The 16313-nt window shown below is 49.0% G+C and overlaps 1 protein-coding gene across 1 annotated transcript in view; it reads left to right on the plus strand.

Moving 5' to 3' along the window:
• The window catches only part of SWSAP1 (SWIM-type zinc finger 7 associated protein 1), a 35319-nt gene extending 19346 nt beyond the window's left edge, over positions 1–15973 (plus strand). Inside the window, exon 2 of the mRNA XM_063931218.1 lies at positions 15416–15973. Within this exon, the coding sequence (XP_063787288.1) occupies positions 15416–15862 (447 nt within the window). The 3' untranslated portion in view covers positions 15863–15973. The remainder of the gene's footprint in view (positions 1–15415) is intronic.
• The last annotated feature ends 340 nt before the right edge of the window (positions 15974–16313 follow it).

The following is a 16313-nucleotide window of genomic DNA, read 5'->3' on the forward strand; positions in this document are numbered from 1 at the left end:
GGCCGGGAAATCCACCTTTCTACCTCAAGTCACTCCCCAACAGAAAAAGGCACCGACTTTTCAACCGCAGCCCTTTCGTTCCTTTAAAAATAAGAGAGCAAAGGGCTATTCATATCTGCCACGAGGCAGAGGACGAGGGAAGAGACAGCAACAGGCAGCTCCTTCCCAGGAACAGAAGCCCTCCCCGGCTTCTACAAAAGCCTCAGCATGACGCTGGGGCTTCGCAAGCGGACTTGGGGGCGGTAGGCGGTCGTCTCAAGAATTACAGCGCGCAGTGGGCTCACTCGCAGGTAAATCCCTGGATCCTGCAGATAATATCTCAGGGGTACAGGTTGAAATTAGAGACAGAGCCACCTCGCCGTTTCCTGAAGTCTGCTTTACCAACGTCCCCCTCAGAAAGGGAGACGGTTTTGGAAGCCATTCACAAGCTGTATTCTCAGCAGGTGATAGTCAAGGTACCTCTTCTACAACAAGGGAAGGGGTATTATTCCACTCTTTTTGTGGTACCGAAGCCGGATGGCTCGGTAAGGCCTATTCTAAATCTGAAGTCCTTGAACCTGTACATAAAGAAGTTCAAGTTCAAGATGGAGTCACTCAGAGCAGTGATAGCGAACCTGGAAGAAGGGGACTTTATGGTATCCTTGGACATCAAGGATGCGTATCTCCACGTTCCAATTACCCCTCACACCAGGGGTACCTCAGGTTCGTTGTACAAAACTGTCACTATCAGTTTCAGACGCTGCCGTTTGGTTTGTCCACGGCACCTCGGGTCTTTACAAAGGTAATGGCCGAGATAATATTTCTTCTTCGAAGAAAAGGCGTATTAATTATCCCATACTTGGACGATCTCCTAATAAGGACAAGGTCCAGAGAACAGCTAGAGATGGGTTTAGCACTATCTCAAGAGGTGCTAAAGCAGCACGGATGGATTCTGAATATTCCAAAATCCCAATTAATGCCGACAACTCGTCTGCTGTTCCTGGGGATGATTCTGGACACAGTTCAGAAAAAGGTTTTTCTTCCCGAGGAAAAAGCCAAGGAGTTATCTGACCTGGTCAGGAACCTCCTAAAACCAGGAAAGGTGTCTGTACATCAATGCACAAGAGTCCTGGGAAAAAATGGTAGCTTCTTACGAAGCAATCCCTTTCGGCAGATTCCATGCAAAGGGATCTGTTGGACAAATGGTCAGGGTCGCATCTTCAGATGCACCTGCGGATAACCCTGTCGCCGAGGACAAGGGTATCCCTTCTGTGGTGGTTGCAGGAGGCTCATCTATTGGAGGGCCGCAGATTCGGCATGCAGGATTGGATCCTGGTGACCACGGATGCCAGCCTGAGAGGCTGGGGAGCAGTCACACAGGGAAGAAATTTCCAGGGAGTGTGGTCGAGCCTGAAAAAGTCTCTTCACATAAGCATTCTGGAACTAAGAGCAATCTACAATGCTCTAAGCCAGGCGGAACCTCTGCTTCAAGGAAGACCGGTGTTGATCCAGTCGGACAACATCACGGCAGTCGCCCATGTAAACAGACAGGGCGGCACAAGAAACAGGAGGGCAATGGCAGAAGCTGCCAGGATCCTTCGCTGGGCGGAGAATCACGTGATAGCACTGTCAGCAGTATTCATCCCGGGCGTGGACAACTGGGAAGCAGACTTCCTCAGCAGACACGACCTTCACCCGGGAGAGTGGGTACTTCATCCAGAAGTTTTCCACATGCTATTAAACCGTTGGGTAAAACCAATGGTGGACATGATGGCGTCTCGCCTCAACAAGACACTGGACAGGTATTGCGCCAGGTCAAGAGATCCGCAGGCAATAGCTGTGGACGCGTTGGTAACACCTTGGGTGTACCAGTCCGTATATGTGTTTCCTCCTCTGCCTCTCATACCAAAGGTATTGAGGATTATACGGCAAAGAGGAGTAAGACTAGTGGCTCCGGATTGGCCAAGAAGGACTTGGTACCCGGAACTTCAAGAGATGGTCACGGACGATCCGTGGCCTCTACTTCTGAGAAGGGACCTGCTTCAGCAGGGTCCTTGTCTTTTTCAAGACTTACCGCGGCTGCGTTTGACGGCATGGCGTTTGAATGCCAGATCCTAAAAGGAAAAGGCATTCCAGAAGAAGTCATTCCTACCTTGATAAAGGCAAGGAAGGAAGTCACCGCGAAGCATTATCGCCGTATTTGGCGAAAATATGTTGCGTGGTGCGAGCAGCGGAGTGCTCCGATGGAGGAATTTCAACTGGGTCGTTTTCCTACATTTCCTGCAATCAGGATTGTCTATGGGTCTCAAATTGGGATCTATTAAGGTTCAAATTTCGGCCCTATCAATATTCTTCCAAAAAAAGAATTGGCCTCAGTCCCTGAGGTCCAGATTTTTATCAAAGGAGTACTGCATATACAGCCTCCTGTGGTGCCTAAGGTGGCACCGTGGGATCTAAATGTAGTTTTAGATTTCCTCAAATCCAATTGGTTTGAACCACTAAAGAATGTGGATTTGAAATATCTCACATGAAAAGTGACTTTGTTACTGGCCCTGGCTTCGGCCGGGAGAGTATGTGCACTGGCGGCTTTGTTTTATAAAAGCCCTTATTTAATTTTCCATTCGACATAGGGCAGAGCTGCGGACGCGTCCGCATTTTCTCCCTAAGGTGGTATCAGCGTTTCACCTGAACCAGCCTATTGTAGTGCCTGCGGCTACAGACGACTTGAAGGACTCCAAGTTGTTGGACGTTGTCAGAGCCTTAAAAATATACATTTAAAGGACGGCTGGAGTCAGAAAATCTGACTCGCTGTTTATACTGTATGCACCCAACAAGTTGGGTGCACCTGCTTCTAAGCAGTCGATTGCTCGTTGGATTTGTAACAAAATTCAACTTGTACATTCTGTGGCAGGCCTGCCACAGCCTAAATCTGTTAAGGCCCATTCCGCAAGGAAGGTGGGCTCATCTTGGGCGGCTGCCCGAGGGGTCTCGGCTTTACAACTCTGCCGAGCAGCTACGTGGTCAGGGGAGAACACGTTTGTAAATTTTTACAAATTTGATACCCTGGCAAAGGAGGACCTGGAGTTCTCTCATTCGGTGCTGCAGAGTCATCCGCACTCTCCCGCCCGTTTGGGAGCTTTGGTATAATCCCCATGGTCCTTTCAGGAACCCCAGCATCCACTTAGGACGATAGAGAAAATAAGAATTTACTTACCGATAATTCTATTTCTCGGAGTCCGTAGTGGATGCTGGGCGCCCATCCCAAGTGCGGATTATCTGCAATACTTGTACATAGTTATTGTTAACTAATTCGGGTTATTGTTTAGGAAGCCATCTTTCAGAGGCTCCTCTGTTATCATACTGTTAACTGGGTTTAGATCACAAGTTGTACGGTGTGATTGGTGTGGCTGGTATGAGTCTTACCCGGGATTCAAAATCCTCCCTTATTGTGTACGCTCGTCCGGGCACAGTACCTAACTGGAGTCTGGAGGAGGGTCATAGGGGGAGGAGCCAGTACACACCACCTGACCTGTAAAAGCTTTACTTTTGTGCCCTGTCTCCTGCGGAGCCGCTATTCCCCATGGTCCTTTTCGGAACCCCAGCATCCACTACGGACTCCGAGAAATAGAATTATCGGTAAGTAAATTCTTATTTTTTGTGCCCTGTCTCCTGCGGAGCCGCTAATCCCCATGGTCCTGACGGAGTCCCCAGCATCCACTACGGACTACGAGAAATAGATTTATCGGTAAGTAAAATCTTATTTTTTCCGTTTATATGGGGCTTATGTAATAGCCTGCAAAATGTGACTTCAGGCAAGTATGCCTATATTTTTTTTAAAGCGACAATCATTAATTCCAAGCAGTATGCCATTATTTTTAAAGTGGGAATCATTTACAAGGCAAAACCAACCTGGTTTAAAATAAGAATTTACTTACCGATAATTCTATTTCTCATAGTCCGTAGTGGATGCTGGGAACTCCGTAAGGACCATGGGGAATAGCGGCTCCGCAGGAGACTGGGCACAAAAGTAAAGCTTTAGGACTACCTGGTGTGCACTGGCTCCTCCCCCTATGACCCTCCTCCAAGCCTCAGTTAGGATACTGTGCCCGGATGAGCGTACACAATAAGGAAGGATTTATGAATCCCGGGTAAGACTCATACCAGCCACACCGATCACACCGTACAACCTGTGATCTGAATCCAGTTAACAGCATGATAACAGAGGAGCCTCTGGAAAGATGGCTCACAACCACAATAACCCGATTTTTGTAACAATAACTATGTATAAGTATTGCAGACAATCCGCACTTGGGATGGGCGCCCAGCATCCACTACGGACTATGAGAAATAGAATTATCGGTAAGTAAATTCTTATTTTCTCTGACGTCCTAGTGGATGCTGGGAACTCCGTAAGGACCATGGGGATTATACCAAAGCTCCCAAACGGGCGGGAGAGTGCGGATGACTCTGCAGCACCGAATGAGAGAACTCCAGGTCCTCCTCAGCCAGGGTATCAAATTTGTAGAATTTAGCAAACGTGTTTGCCCCTGACCAAGTAGCTGCTCGGCAAAGTTGTAAAGCCGAGACCCCTCGGGCAGCCGCCCAAGATGAGCCCACTTTTCGTGTGGAATGGGCTTTTACAGATTTTGGCTGTGGCAGGCCTGCCACAGAATGTGCAAGCTGAATTGTGCTACAAATCCAACGAGCAATAGTCTGCTTAGAAGCAGGAGCACCCAGCTTGTTGGGTGCATACAGGATAAACAGCGAGTCAGATTTTCTGACTCCAGCTGTCCTGGAAACATATATTTTCAGGGCCCTGACTACGTCCAGCAACTTGGAGTCCTCCAAGTCCCTAGTAGCCGCAGGTACCACAGTAGGCTGGTTCACGTGAAACGCTGAAAACATCTTAGGGAGAAATTGAGGATGAGTCCTCAATTCCGCCCTGTCTGGAAGATCAGATAAGGGCCTTTACAGGATAAAGCCCCCAATTCTGACACGCGCCTGGCCGAGGCCAGGGCCAACAACATGACCACTTTCCATGTGAGATATTTTAACTCCACAGACTCAAGTGGTTCAAACCAATGTGAGTTTAGGAACCCCAAAACTACCTTGAGATCCCAAGGTGCCACTGGAGGCACAAAAGGAGGCTGTATATGCAGTACCCCTTTTACAAAACATCTGAACTTCAGGAACTGAAGTTAGTTCTTTCTGGAAGAAAATTGACAGGGCCGAAATTTGAACCTTAATGGACCCCAATTTTAGGCACATAGACACTCCTGTTTACAGGAAATGCAGGAATCGACCTAGTTGAAAATTCCTCCATCGGGGCCTTACTGGCCTCGCACCCCGCAACATATTTTCGCCAAATGCGGTGATAATGCTTTGCGGTTACATCCTTCCTGGCTTGATCAGGGTAGGGATGACTTCATCCGGAATGCCTTTTTCCTTCAGGATCCGGCGTTCAACCGCCCTGCCGTTAAACGCAGCCGCGGTAAGTCTCGGAATAGACAGGGTCCTTGCTGGAGTAGGTCCCTTCTTAGAGGTAGAGGCCACGGGTCCTCCGTGAGCATCTCTTGAAGTTCCGGGTGCTAAGTCCTTCTTGGCCAATCCGGAGCTATGAGTATAGTTCTTACTCCCCTCCGTCTTATAATTCTCAGTACTTTTGGTATGAGAGGAAGAGGAGGGAACACATACACTGACTGGTACACCCACGGTGTTACCAGAGCGTCCACAGCTATTGCCTGAGGGTCCCTTGACCTGGCGCAATACCTGTCCAATTTTTTGTTTAGGCGGGACGCCATCATGTCCACCTTTGGTTTTTCCCAATGGTTTACAATCATGTGGAAGACTTCTGGGTGAAGTCCCCACTCTCCCGGGTGGAGGCCGTGCCTGCTGAGGAAGTCTGCTTCCCAGTTGTCCACTCCCGGAATAAATACTGCTGACAGTGCTATCCCATGATTTTCCGCCCAGCGAAGAATCCTTGCAGCTTCTGCCATTGACTGCTTCTTGTGCCACCCTGTCTGTTTACATGGGTGACTGCCGTGATGTTGTCCGACTGGATCAACACCGGCTGACCTTGAAGCAGAGGTCTTGCTAAGCTTAGAGCATTGTAAATGTCCCTTAGCTTCAGGATATTTATGTGAAGTGATGTCTCCAGGCTTGACCATAAGTCCTGGATATTCCTTCCCTGTGTGACTGCTCCCCAGCCTCGCAGGCTGGCATCCGTGGTTACCAGGACCCAGTCCTGAATGCCGAATCCGCGGCCCTCTAGAAGATGAGCACTCTGCAACCACCACAGGAGGGACACCCTTGTCCTTGGTGACAGGGTTATCCGCTGATGCATCTGAAGATGCGACCCGGACCATTTGTCCAGCAGGTCCCACTGGAAAGTTCTTGCGTGGAATCTGCCGAATGGGATTGCTTCGTAGGAAGCCACCATTTTACCCAGAACCCTTGTGCATTGATGCACTGAGACTTGGCTCGGTTTTAGGAGGTCCCTGACTAGCTCGGATAACTCCCTGGCTTTCTCCTCTGGGAGAAACACCTTTTTCTGGACTGTGTCCAGGATCATCCCTAGGAACAGAAGACAAGTCGTCGGAACCAGCTGCGATTTTGGAATATTGAGAATCCAACCGTGCTGCAGCAACACTACCTGAGATAGTGCTACACCGACCTCCAACTGGTCCCAGGATCTTACCCTTATCAGGAGATCGTCCAAGTAAGGGATAACTAAAACTCCCTTCCTTCGAAGGAGTATCATCATTTCGGCCATTACCTTGGTAAAGACCCGGGGTGCCGTGGACCATCCAAACGGCAGCGTCTGAAACTGATAGTGACAGTTCTGTACCACAAACCTGAGGTACCCTTGGTGAGAAGGGTAAATTTGGACATGAAGGTAAGCATCCTTGATGTCCAGAGACACCATGTAGTCCCCTTCTCTTGAATTTGAACCTCTGTATGTAAGTGTTCAAAGATTTTAGATTTAAAATCGGTCTCACCGAGCCGTCCGGCTTCGGTACCACAACAGTGTGGAGTAATACCCCTTTCCCTGTTGCAGGAGGGGTACCTTAATTATCACCTGCTGGGAATACAGCTTGTGAATGGCTTCCAACACTGCCTCCCTGTCTGCTTGTAAAGCCCCAGCGTCATGCTGAGGGCTTGGCAGAGGCGGGAGAGGGCTTCTGTTCCTGGGAACTGGCTGATTTCTGCAGCCGTTTCCCTCTCCCTCTGTCACGGGGCAGAAATGAGGAACCTTTTGCCCACGTGCCCTTATGGGAACGAAAGGACTGCGCCTGATAATACGGCGTCTTCTTATGTTGAGAGGCGACCTGGGGTAAAAACGTGGATTTCCCAGCTGTTGCCGTGGCCACCAGGTCTGAAAGACCGACCCCAAATAACTCCTCCCCTTTATAAGGCAATACTTCCATATGCCATTTGGAATCCGCATCACCTGACCACTGTCGTGTCCATAACCCTCTTCTGGCAGAAATGGACAGCGCACTTACTCTTGATGTCAGTCGGCAAATATCCCGCTGTGCATCACCCATATATAGAAATGCATCTTTTAAATGCTCTACAGGCAATAATATACTGTCCCTATCTAGGGTATCAATATTTTCAGTCAGGGAATCCGACCACGCCAACCCAGCACTGCACATCCAGGCTGAGGCGATTGCTGGTCGCAGTATAACACCAGTATGTGTGTAAATACATCTTAGGATACCCTCCTGCTTTCTATCAGCAGGATCCTTAAGGGCGGCCATCTCAGGAGAGGGTAGAGCCCTTGTTTTGACAAGCGTGTGAGCGCTTTATCCCCCCTAGGGGGTGTTTCCCAACGCACCCTAACCTCTGGCGGGAAAGGATATATGCCAATAACTTTTTAGAAATTATCAGTTTCTCTAACGTCCTAGTGGATGCTGGGGACTCCGTCAGGACCATGGGGAATAGCGGCTCCGCAGGAGACAGGGCACAAAAGTAAAAGCTTTAGGATCAGGTGGTGTGCACTGGCTCCTCCCCCTATGACCCCCCTCCAAGCCTCAGTTAGATTTTTGTGCCCGGCCGAGAAGGGTGCAATCTAGGTGGCTCTCCTAAAGAGCTGCTTAGAGTAAAAGTTTTGTTAGGTTTTTTATTTTCAGTGAGTCCTGCTGGCAACAGGCTCACTGCATCGAGGGACTTAGGGGAGAGAAGTGAACTCACCTGCGTGCAGGATGGATTGGCTTCTTAGGCTACTGGACACCATTAGCTCCAGAGGGAGTCGGAACACAGGTCTCACCCTGGGGTTCGTCCCGGAGCCGCGCCGCCGACCCCCTTGCAGATGCCGAAAAATGAAGAGGTCCAGAAACCGGCGGCAGAAGACTTTTCAGTCTTCATAAGGTAGCGCACAGCACTGCAGCTGTGCGCCATTGTTGTCAGCACACTTCATAACAGCGGTCACGCAGGGTGCTGGGGGGGGCACCCTGGGCAGCAATGATAGTACCTTATTCTGGCTAAAAATACATCACATATAGCCCCTGGGTGCTATATGGATGTATTTAACCCCTGCCAGGTCTCAGAAAAACGGGAGAAGAAGCCAGCCGAAAAGGGGGCGGGGCCTATTCTCCTCAGCACACAGCGCCATTTTCCCTCACAGAAATGCTGGTGGGAAGGCTCCCAGGCTCTCCCCTGCACTGCACTACAGAAACAGGGTTAAAACAGAGAGGGGGGGCACTGATTTGGCGATATGACTACATATATTAAAATGCCATAAGGGAAAAGCACTTATATAAAGGTTGTCCCTGTATAATTATAGCGTTTTTGGTGTGTGCTGGCAAACTCTCCCTCTGTCTCCCCAAAGGGCTAGTGGGTCCTGTCCTCTATCAGAGCATTCCCTGTGTGTGTGCTGTGTGTCGACATGTATGAGGACGATGTTGGGAGGCGGAGCAAATTGCCTGTAATGGTGATGTCACTCTCTAGGGAGTCGACACCGGAATAGATGGCTTATTTAAGGAATTACGTGATAATGTCAACACGCTGCAAGTCGGTTGACGACATGAGACGGCCGGCAAACATATTAGTATCTGTCCAGGCGTCTAAAACACCGTCAGGGACGTTATAATGCCCATTTTACCTCAGTCGGTCGACACAGACACGGACACTGACTCCAGTGTCGACGGTGAAGAAACAAACGTATTTTCCTTTAGGGCCACACGTTACTTGTTAAGGGCAATGAAGGAGGTGTTACATATTTCTGATACTACAAGTACCACAAAAAAGGGTATTATGTGGGGTGTGGAAAAACTACCTATAGTTTTTCCTGAATCAGATAAATTAAATGAAGTGTGTGATGAGGCGCGGGGTTCCCCCGATAGAAAATTATTGGCGGTATACCCTTTCCCGCCAGAAGTTAGGGCGCGTTGGGAAACACCCCTTAGGGTGGATAAGGCGCTCACACGCTTATCAAAACAAGTGGCGGTACCGTCTCCAGATACGGCCGCCCTCAAGGAGCCAGCTGATAGGAGGCTGGAAAATATCCTAAAAAGTATATACACACATACTGGTGTTATACTGCGACCAGCGATCGCCTCAGCCTGGATGTGCAGCGCGGGGGTGGCTTGGTCGGATTCCCTGACTGAAAATATTGATACCCTTGACAGGGACAGTATTTTATTGACTATAGAGCATTTAAAGAATGCATTTCTATATATGCGAGATGCACAGAGGGATATTTGCACTCTGGCATCAAGAGTAAGTGCGATGTCCATATCTGCCAAAAGATGTTTATGGACACGACAGTGGTCAGGTGATGCAGATTCCAAACGGCACAAAGATGTATTGCCGTATAAAGGGGAGGAGTTATTTGGGGTCGGTCCATCGGACCTGGTGGCCACGGCAACTGCTGGGAAATCCACCGTTTTTACCCTAAGTCACATCTATGCAGAAAAAGACACCGTCTTTTCAGCCTCAGTCCTTTCGTCCCCATAAGCATATCTGCCCAGGGATAGAGGAAAGGGAAGAAGACTGCAGCAGGCAGCCCATTCCCAGGAACAGAAGCCTTCCACCGCTTCTGCCAAGTTCTCAGCATGACGCTGGAGCCGTACAGGACCCCTGGATCCTACAAGTAGTTTCCCAGGGGTACAGATTGGAAAGTCGAGACGTTTCCCCTCGCAGGTTCCTGAAGTCTGCTTTACCAACGTCTCCCTCCGACAGGGAGCCAGTATTGGAAACAATTCACAAGCTGTATTCCCAGCAGGTGATAATCAAAGTACCCCTCCTACAACAAGGAAAGGGGTATTATTCCACACTATATTGTGGTACTGAAACCAGAAGGCTCGGTGAGACCTATTCTAAATCTGAAATATTTGAACACTTACAAAGGTTCAAATCAAGATGGAGTCACTCAGAGCAGTGATGGCGAACCAGGAAGAAGGGGACTATATGGTGTCCCGGGACATCAGGGATGCTTACCTCCATGTCCCAATTTGCCCTTCTCACCAAGGGTATCTCAGGTTCGTGGTACAGAACTGTCACTATCAGTTTCAGACGCTGCCGTTTGGATTGTCCACGGCACTCCGGGTCTTTACCAAGGTAATGCCGGAAAAATGATGATTCTTCTTCGAAGAAAATGGACGACCTCCTGATAAGAGCAAGGTCCAGAGAACAGTTGGAGGTCGGAGTAGCACTATCTCAAGTAGTTCTACGACAGCACGGGTGGATTCTAAATATTCCAAAACCGCAGTTGTTTCCGACGACACGTCTGCTGTTCCTAGGGATGATTCTGGACACAGTCCAGAAAAAGGTGTTTCTCCCGGAGGAGAAAGCCAGGGAGTTATCCGAGCTAGTCAGGAACCTCCTAAAACCAGGAAAAGTGTCAGTGCATCATTGCACAAGAGTCCTGGGAAAAATGGTGGCTTATTACGAAGCGATTCCATTCGGCAGATTCCACGCAAGAACTTTTCAGTGGGATCTGCTGGACAAATGGTCCGGATCGCATCTTCAGATGCATCAGCGGATAACCCTATCGACAAGGGTGTCTCTCCTGTGGTGGTTACAGAGTGCTCATCTTCTAGAGGGCCGCAGATTCGGCATTCAGGATTGGATGCTGGTGACCACGGAGGCCAGCCTGAGAGGCTGGGGAGCAGTCACACAGGGAAAAAATTTCCAGGGAGTGTGATCAAGTCTGGAGACTTTTCTCCACATAAATATACTGGAGCTAAGGGCAATTTATAATGCTCTAAGCTTAGCAAGACCTCTGCTTCAAGGTCAGCCGGTATTGATCCAGTGGGACAACATCACGGCAGTCGCCCACGTAAACAGACAGGGCGGCACAAGAAGCAGGAGGGCAATGGCAAAAACTGCAAGGATTTTTCGCTGGGCGGAAAATCATGTGATAGCACTGTCAGCAGTGTTCATTCCGGGAGTGGACAACTGGGAAGCAGACTTCCTCAGCAGGCACGACCTCCACCCGGGAGAGTGGGGACTTCATCGGGAAGTTTTCCACATGATTGTGAACCGTTGGGAAAGACCAAAGGTGTACATGATGGCGTCCCGCCTGAACAAAAAACTGGACAGGTATTGCGCCAGGTCAAGAGACTTTCAGGCAATAGCTGTGGACGTTCTGGTAACACCGTGGGCGTACCAGTCGGTGTATGTGTTTCCTCCTCTGCTTCTCATACCCAAGGTATTGAGAATTATAAGACGTAGAGGAGTAAGAACTATACTCGTGGCTCCGAATTGGCCAAGAAGGACTTGGTACCCGGAACTTCAAGAGATACTCACAGAGGACTCATGACCTCTGCCGCTAAGAAGGGACTTGCTTCAGCACGTACCATGTCTGTTCCAAGACTTACCGCGGCTGCGTTTGACGGCATGGCGGTTGAACGCCGGATCCTAAGGGAAAAAGGCATTCCGGAAGAGGTCATTCCTACCCTGGTCAAAGCCAGGAAGGACTTGACCGCACAACATTATCACCACATGTGGCGAAAATATGTTGCGTGGTGTGAGGCCAGGAAGGCTCCACGAAGAAATTTCAACTCGGTCGATTCCTGCATTTCCTGCAAACAGGAGTGTCTATGGGCCTCAGATTGGGGTCCATTAAGGTTCAAATTTCGGCCCTGTCGATTTTCTTCCAGAAAGAATTGGCTTCAGTTCCTGAAGTCCAGAAGTTTGTCAAGGGAGTACTGCATATACAACCCCCTTTTGTGCCTCCAGTGGCACTGTGGGATCTCAACGTAGTGCTGGGATTCCTCAAATCACATTGGTTTAAACCGCTCAAATCTGTGGATTTGAAATATCTCACATGGAAAGTGACCATGATGTTGGCCCTGGCCTCGGCCAGGCGAGTGTCAGAATTGGCGGCTTTGTCTCACAAAAGCCCATATCTGATTGTCCATTCGGACAGGGCAGAGCTGCGGACTCGTCCCCAGTTTCTCCCTAAGGTGGTGTCAGCGTTTCACCTGAACCAGCTTATTGTGGTACCTGCGGCTACTAGGGACTTGGAGGACTCCAAGTTGCTAGATGTTGTCAGGGCCCTGAAAATATCGGTTTCCAGGACGGCTGGAGTCAGGAAAACTGACTTGCTGTTATCCTGTATGCACCCAACAAACTGGGTGCTCTTGCTTCTAAGCAGACGATTGCTAGTTGGATGTGTAGTACAATTCAGCTTGCACATTCTGTGGCAGGCCTGCCACAGCCAAAATATGTAAATGCCCATTCCACAAGGAAGGTGGGCTCATCCTGGGCGGCTGCCCGAGGGGTCTCGGCATTACAACTCTGCCGAGCAGCTACGTGGTCGGGGGGAGAACACGTTTGTAAAATTCTACAAATTTGATACCCTGGCTAAAGAGGACCTGGAGTTCTCTCATTCGGTGCTGCAGAGTCATCCGCACTCTCCCGCCCGTTTGGGAGCTTTGGTATAATCCCCATGGTCCTGACGGAGTCCCCAGCATCCACTAGGACGTTAGAGAAAATAAGATTTTACTTACCGATAAATCTATTTCTCGTAGTCCGTAGTGGATGCTGGGCGCCCATCCCAAGTGCGGATTGTCTGCAATACTTGTACATAGTTATTGGTACAAAAATCGAGTTATTATTGTTGTGAGCCATCTTTTCAGAGGCTCCGCTGTTATCATGCTGTTAACTGGGTTCAGATCACAGGTTGTACAGTGTGATTGGTGTGGCTGGTATGAGTCTTACCCGGGATTCAAAATCCTTCCTTATTGTGTACGCTCGTCCGGGCACAGTGTCCTAACTGAGGCTTGGAGGGGGGTCATAGGGGGAGGAGCCAGTGCACACCACCTGATCCTAAAGCTTTTACTTTTGTGCCCTGTCTCCTGCGGAGCCGCTATTCCCCATGGTCCTGACGGAGTCCCCAGCATCCACTACGGACTACGAGAAATAGATTTATCGGTAAGTAAAATCTTATTTTTTTTATCGGGGGAAACCCACGCTTCATCACACACCTCATTTAATTTCTCAGATTCAGGAAAACTACAGGTAGTTTTTTCTTCACTGAACATAATACCCCTATTGGTGGTACTCGTATTATCAGAAATGTGTAAAACATTTTCCATTGCCTCAATCATGTAACGTGTGGCCCTACTGGAAGTCATATTTGTCTCTTCACCGTCGACACTGGAGTCAGTATCCGTGTCGGCGTCTGTATTTGCCATCTGAGGTAACGGGCGCTTTAGAGCCCCTGACGGCCTATGAGACGTCTGGACAGGCACAAGCTGAGTAGCCGGCTGTCTAATGTCAATCACTGTCTTGTAAAGAGCTGACACTGTCATGTAATTCCTTCCAGCAGTTCATCCACTCAGGTGTCGACCCCCTAGGGGGTGACATCCCTATTACAGGCAATTTGCTCCGCCTCCACATCATTTTCCTCCTCATACATGTCGACACAAACGTACCGACACACAGCACACACACAGGGAATGCTCTGATAGAGGACAGGACCCCACTAGCCCTTTGGGGAGACAGAGGGAGAGTTTGCCAGCACACACCAGAGCGCTATATATATATATACAGGGATAACCTTATATAAGTGTTTTTCCCCTTATAGCTGCTGTATTGTTTATACTGCGCCTAATTAGTGCCCCCCTCTCTTTTTTAACCCTTTCTGTAGTGTAGTGACTGCAGGGGAGAGCCAGGGAGCTTCCCTCCAACGGAGCTGTGAGGGAAAATGGCGCCAGTGTGCTGAGGAGATAGGCTCCGCCCCTTTCTCGGCGGCCTTTTCTCCCGTTTTTCAGTGTAATCTGGCAGGGGTTAAAATTCATCCATATAGCCCTGGGGGCTATATGTGATGTATTTTCGCCAGCCAAGGTGTTTTTATTGCTGCTCAGGGCGCCCCCCCCCCTAGCGCCCTGCACCCTCAGTGACCGAAGTGTGCTGAGGAGCAATGGCGCACAGCTGCAGTGCTGTGCGCTACCTTGGTGAAGACAGGATGTCTTCTGCCGCCGATTTTCCGGACCTCTTCTTGTTTCTGGCTCTGTAAGGGGGCCGGCGGCGCGGCTCTGGGACCGGACTCCATGGCTGGGCCTGTGTTCGATCCCTCTGGAGCTAATGGTGTCCAGTAGCCTAAGAAGCCCAATCCACTGCACGCAGGTGAGTTCGCTTCTTCTCCCCTTAGTCCCTCGATGCAGTGAGCCTGTTGCCAGCAGGTCTCACTGAAAATAAAAAACCTAAAACTAAACTTTTCACTAAGCAGCTCAGGAGAGCCCCTAGTGTGCACCCTTCTCGTTCGGGCACAAAAATCTAACTGAGGCTTGGAGGAGGGTCATAGGGGGAGGAGCCAGTGCACACCAGGTAGTCCTAAAACTTTACTTTTGTGCCCAGTCTCCTGCGGAGCCGCTATTCCCCATGGTCCTTACGGAGTTCCCAGCATCCACTAGGACGTCAGAGAAAAACACGTAATAACCCGCACAGCTTGCATCTCATAGGACATTATGTAAGCCCCATGACTGAAAATAATCGATCTGTAACATGTACATGGATTATATATCTGTACAGAAACGCAAACATTTGTTCAAAGACCAAATTGCATGTCGTCAGCAAAAGCCCAAGCTCAATTGTCTTTCCCGCTTTGTATAACATTTCATTTACTGCTGGTAATCGAGTCTTTTTGTTTTAATATTTTCCACTTCATTCGTTGAGATGATTGATGAGAACCAATCAGGTTGCAGCATGTGGGTTGAATTTAAGTATGGAAGAAGATGAGCTCTCGCTGTAAAACTGGGAGGGAATTGTGACCGATTGGAGAGGCTGAGTATTAGATATGATGGGAGTAGTTGCAGATGAAAATAGTAAACTATGGGGTAGATTTATCAAGCAGTGTGGAGAAGATGCCAATACCATTAGTTGCTATGGACAACTTCATTCTTTACACTGCTTTATACATTGCCACCAAAGTATACTTGTTGCCCATAGCAGATATTAATATGTCCCCTTTATCTCCTCACAGCGAATACGTTTCTTGTATCCATCATCTTTGAAGGATCTCCTGGAGTTCTTTTCCTCCCTTCACCTCACTCCTTCTTTTCCCTCACTCATCCTAGTTGATGGGTTGGAGCGATACCTTCCTTCCACTTGCAGCCCCCAAGACGGAGCTCGCATTTCTGCCCTCATGCTGGACACTGCATCCCACTTTCACTGTGGCCTCCTGGTGTCATCATTATCCTACTCGGAGGGTAATGACGGGGCGTTTCTGGCTGTAGAAAGGTACTTCTCAAACCGCTGCCATCTCTATAGTGACCTCTCTGCTGGAACTGAGGAGAGAGAGTTTAAGATCAGCTTCTGGCCTCTGCTGGAGCAATGGACCTTATACATGGCGCAAGACGGATCACTAAGAATCGGCCCTGGTTACTCTAAACAGGACACATCGCCGACTCGACCAAAAGCAGTAGACTAAAGACTTGCGTGTCTGCATTATTTATTGCATGCTTGTAGTGGGAAAACCATGCTGCTATGGAAAGTTTTAGTTTTATAATAAAGGTAATATTTTTTTATACTGTTAATTTTATACTGTGAGCTTTGCTGGACTTATATCCGTATTCCAACAATAATACTTTTCATAATGGTGCAAATCATGGCTGTTAGAAGATAGCACCGGCCTAGGGATGGCCATCGATGGTTATTCACCGGTGTCAGATGGTTTTACCATCAATGGTGGAGAACGAGGTGGTTTTTCACCAATGATAGTAGCCACAGGCCTGTCAGCTGGTTTTCTTTATTACATTTGCACTGCAGAGCTCCTAAACTATCGGGCAGTAGTAGTATTAGTCCTCTGTCGCCACCACCAGGCCGGCTCTGAGCCTTTCCCCGGCTTGCTTGATCCTAATAAACATTTCATAATCCACCAA

Source organism: Pseudophryne corroboree, chromosome 6, assembly GCF_028390025.1.
Source record: "Pseudophryne corroboree isolate aPseCor3 chromosome 6, aPseCor3.hap2, whole genome shotgun sequence".
In the NCBI taxonomy this organism is placed as follows: domain Eukaryota; kingdom Metazoa; phylum Chordata; class Amphibia; order Anura; family Myobatrachidae; genus Pseudophryne; species Pseudophryne corroboree.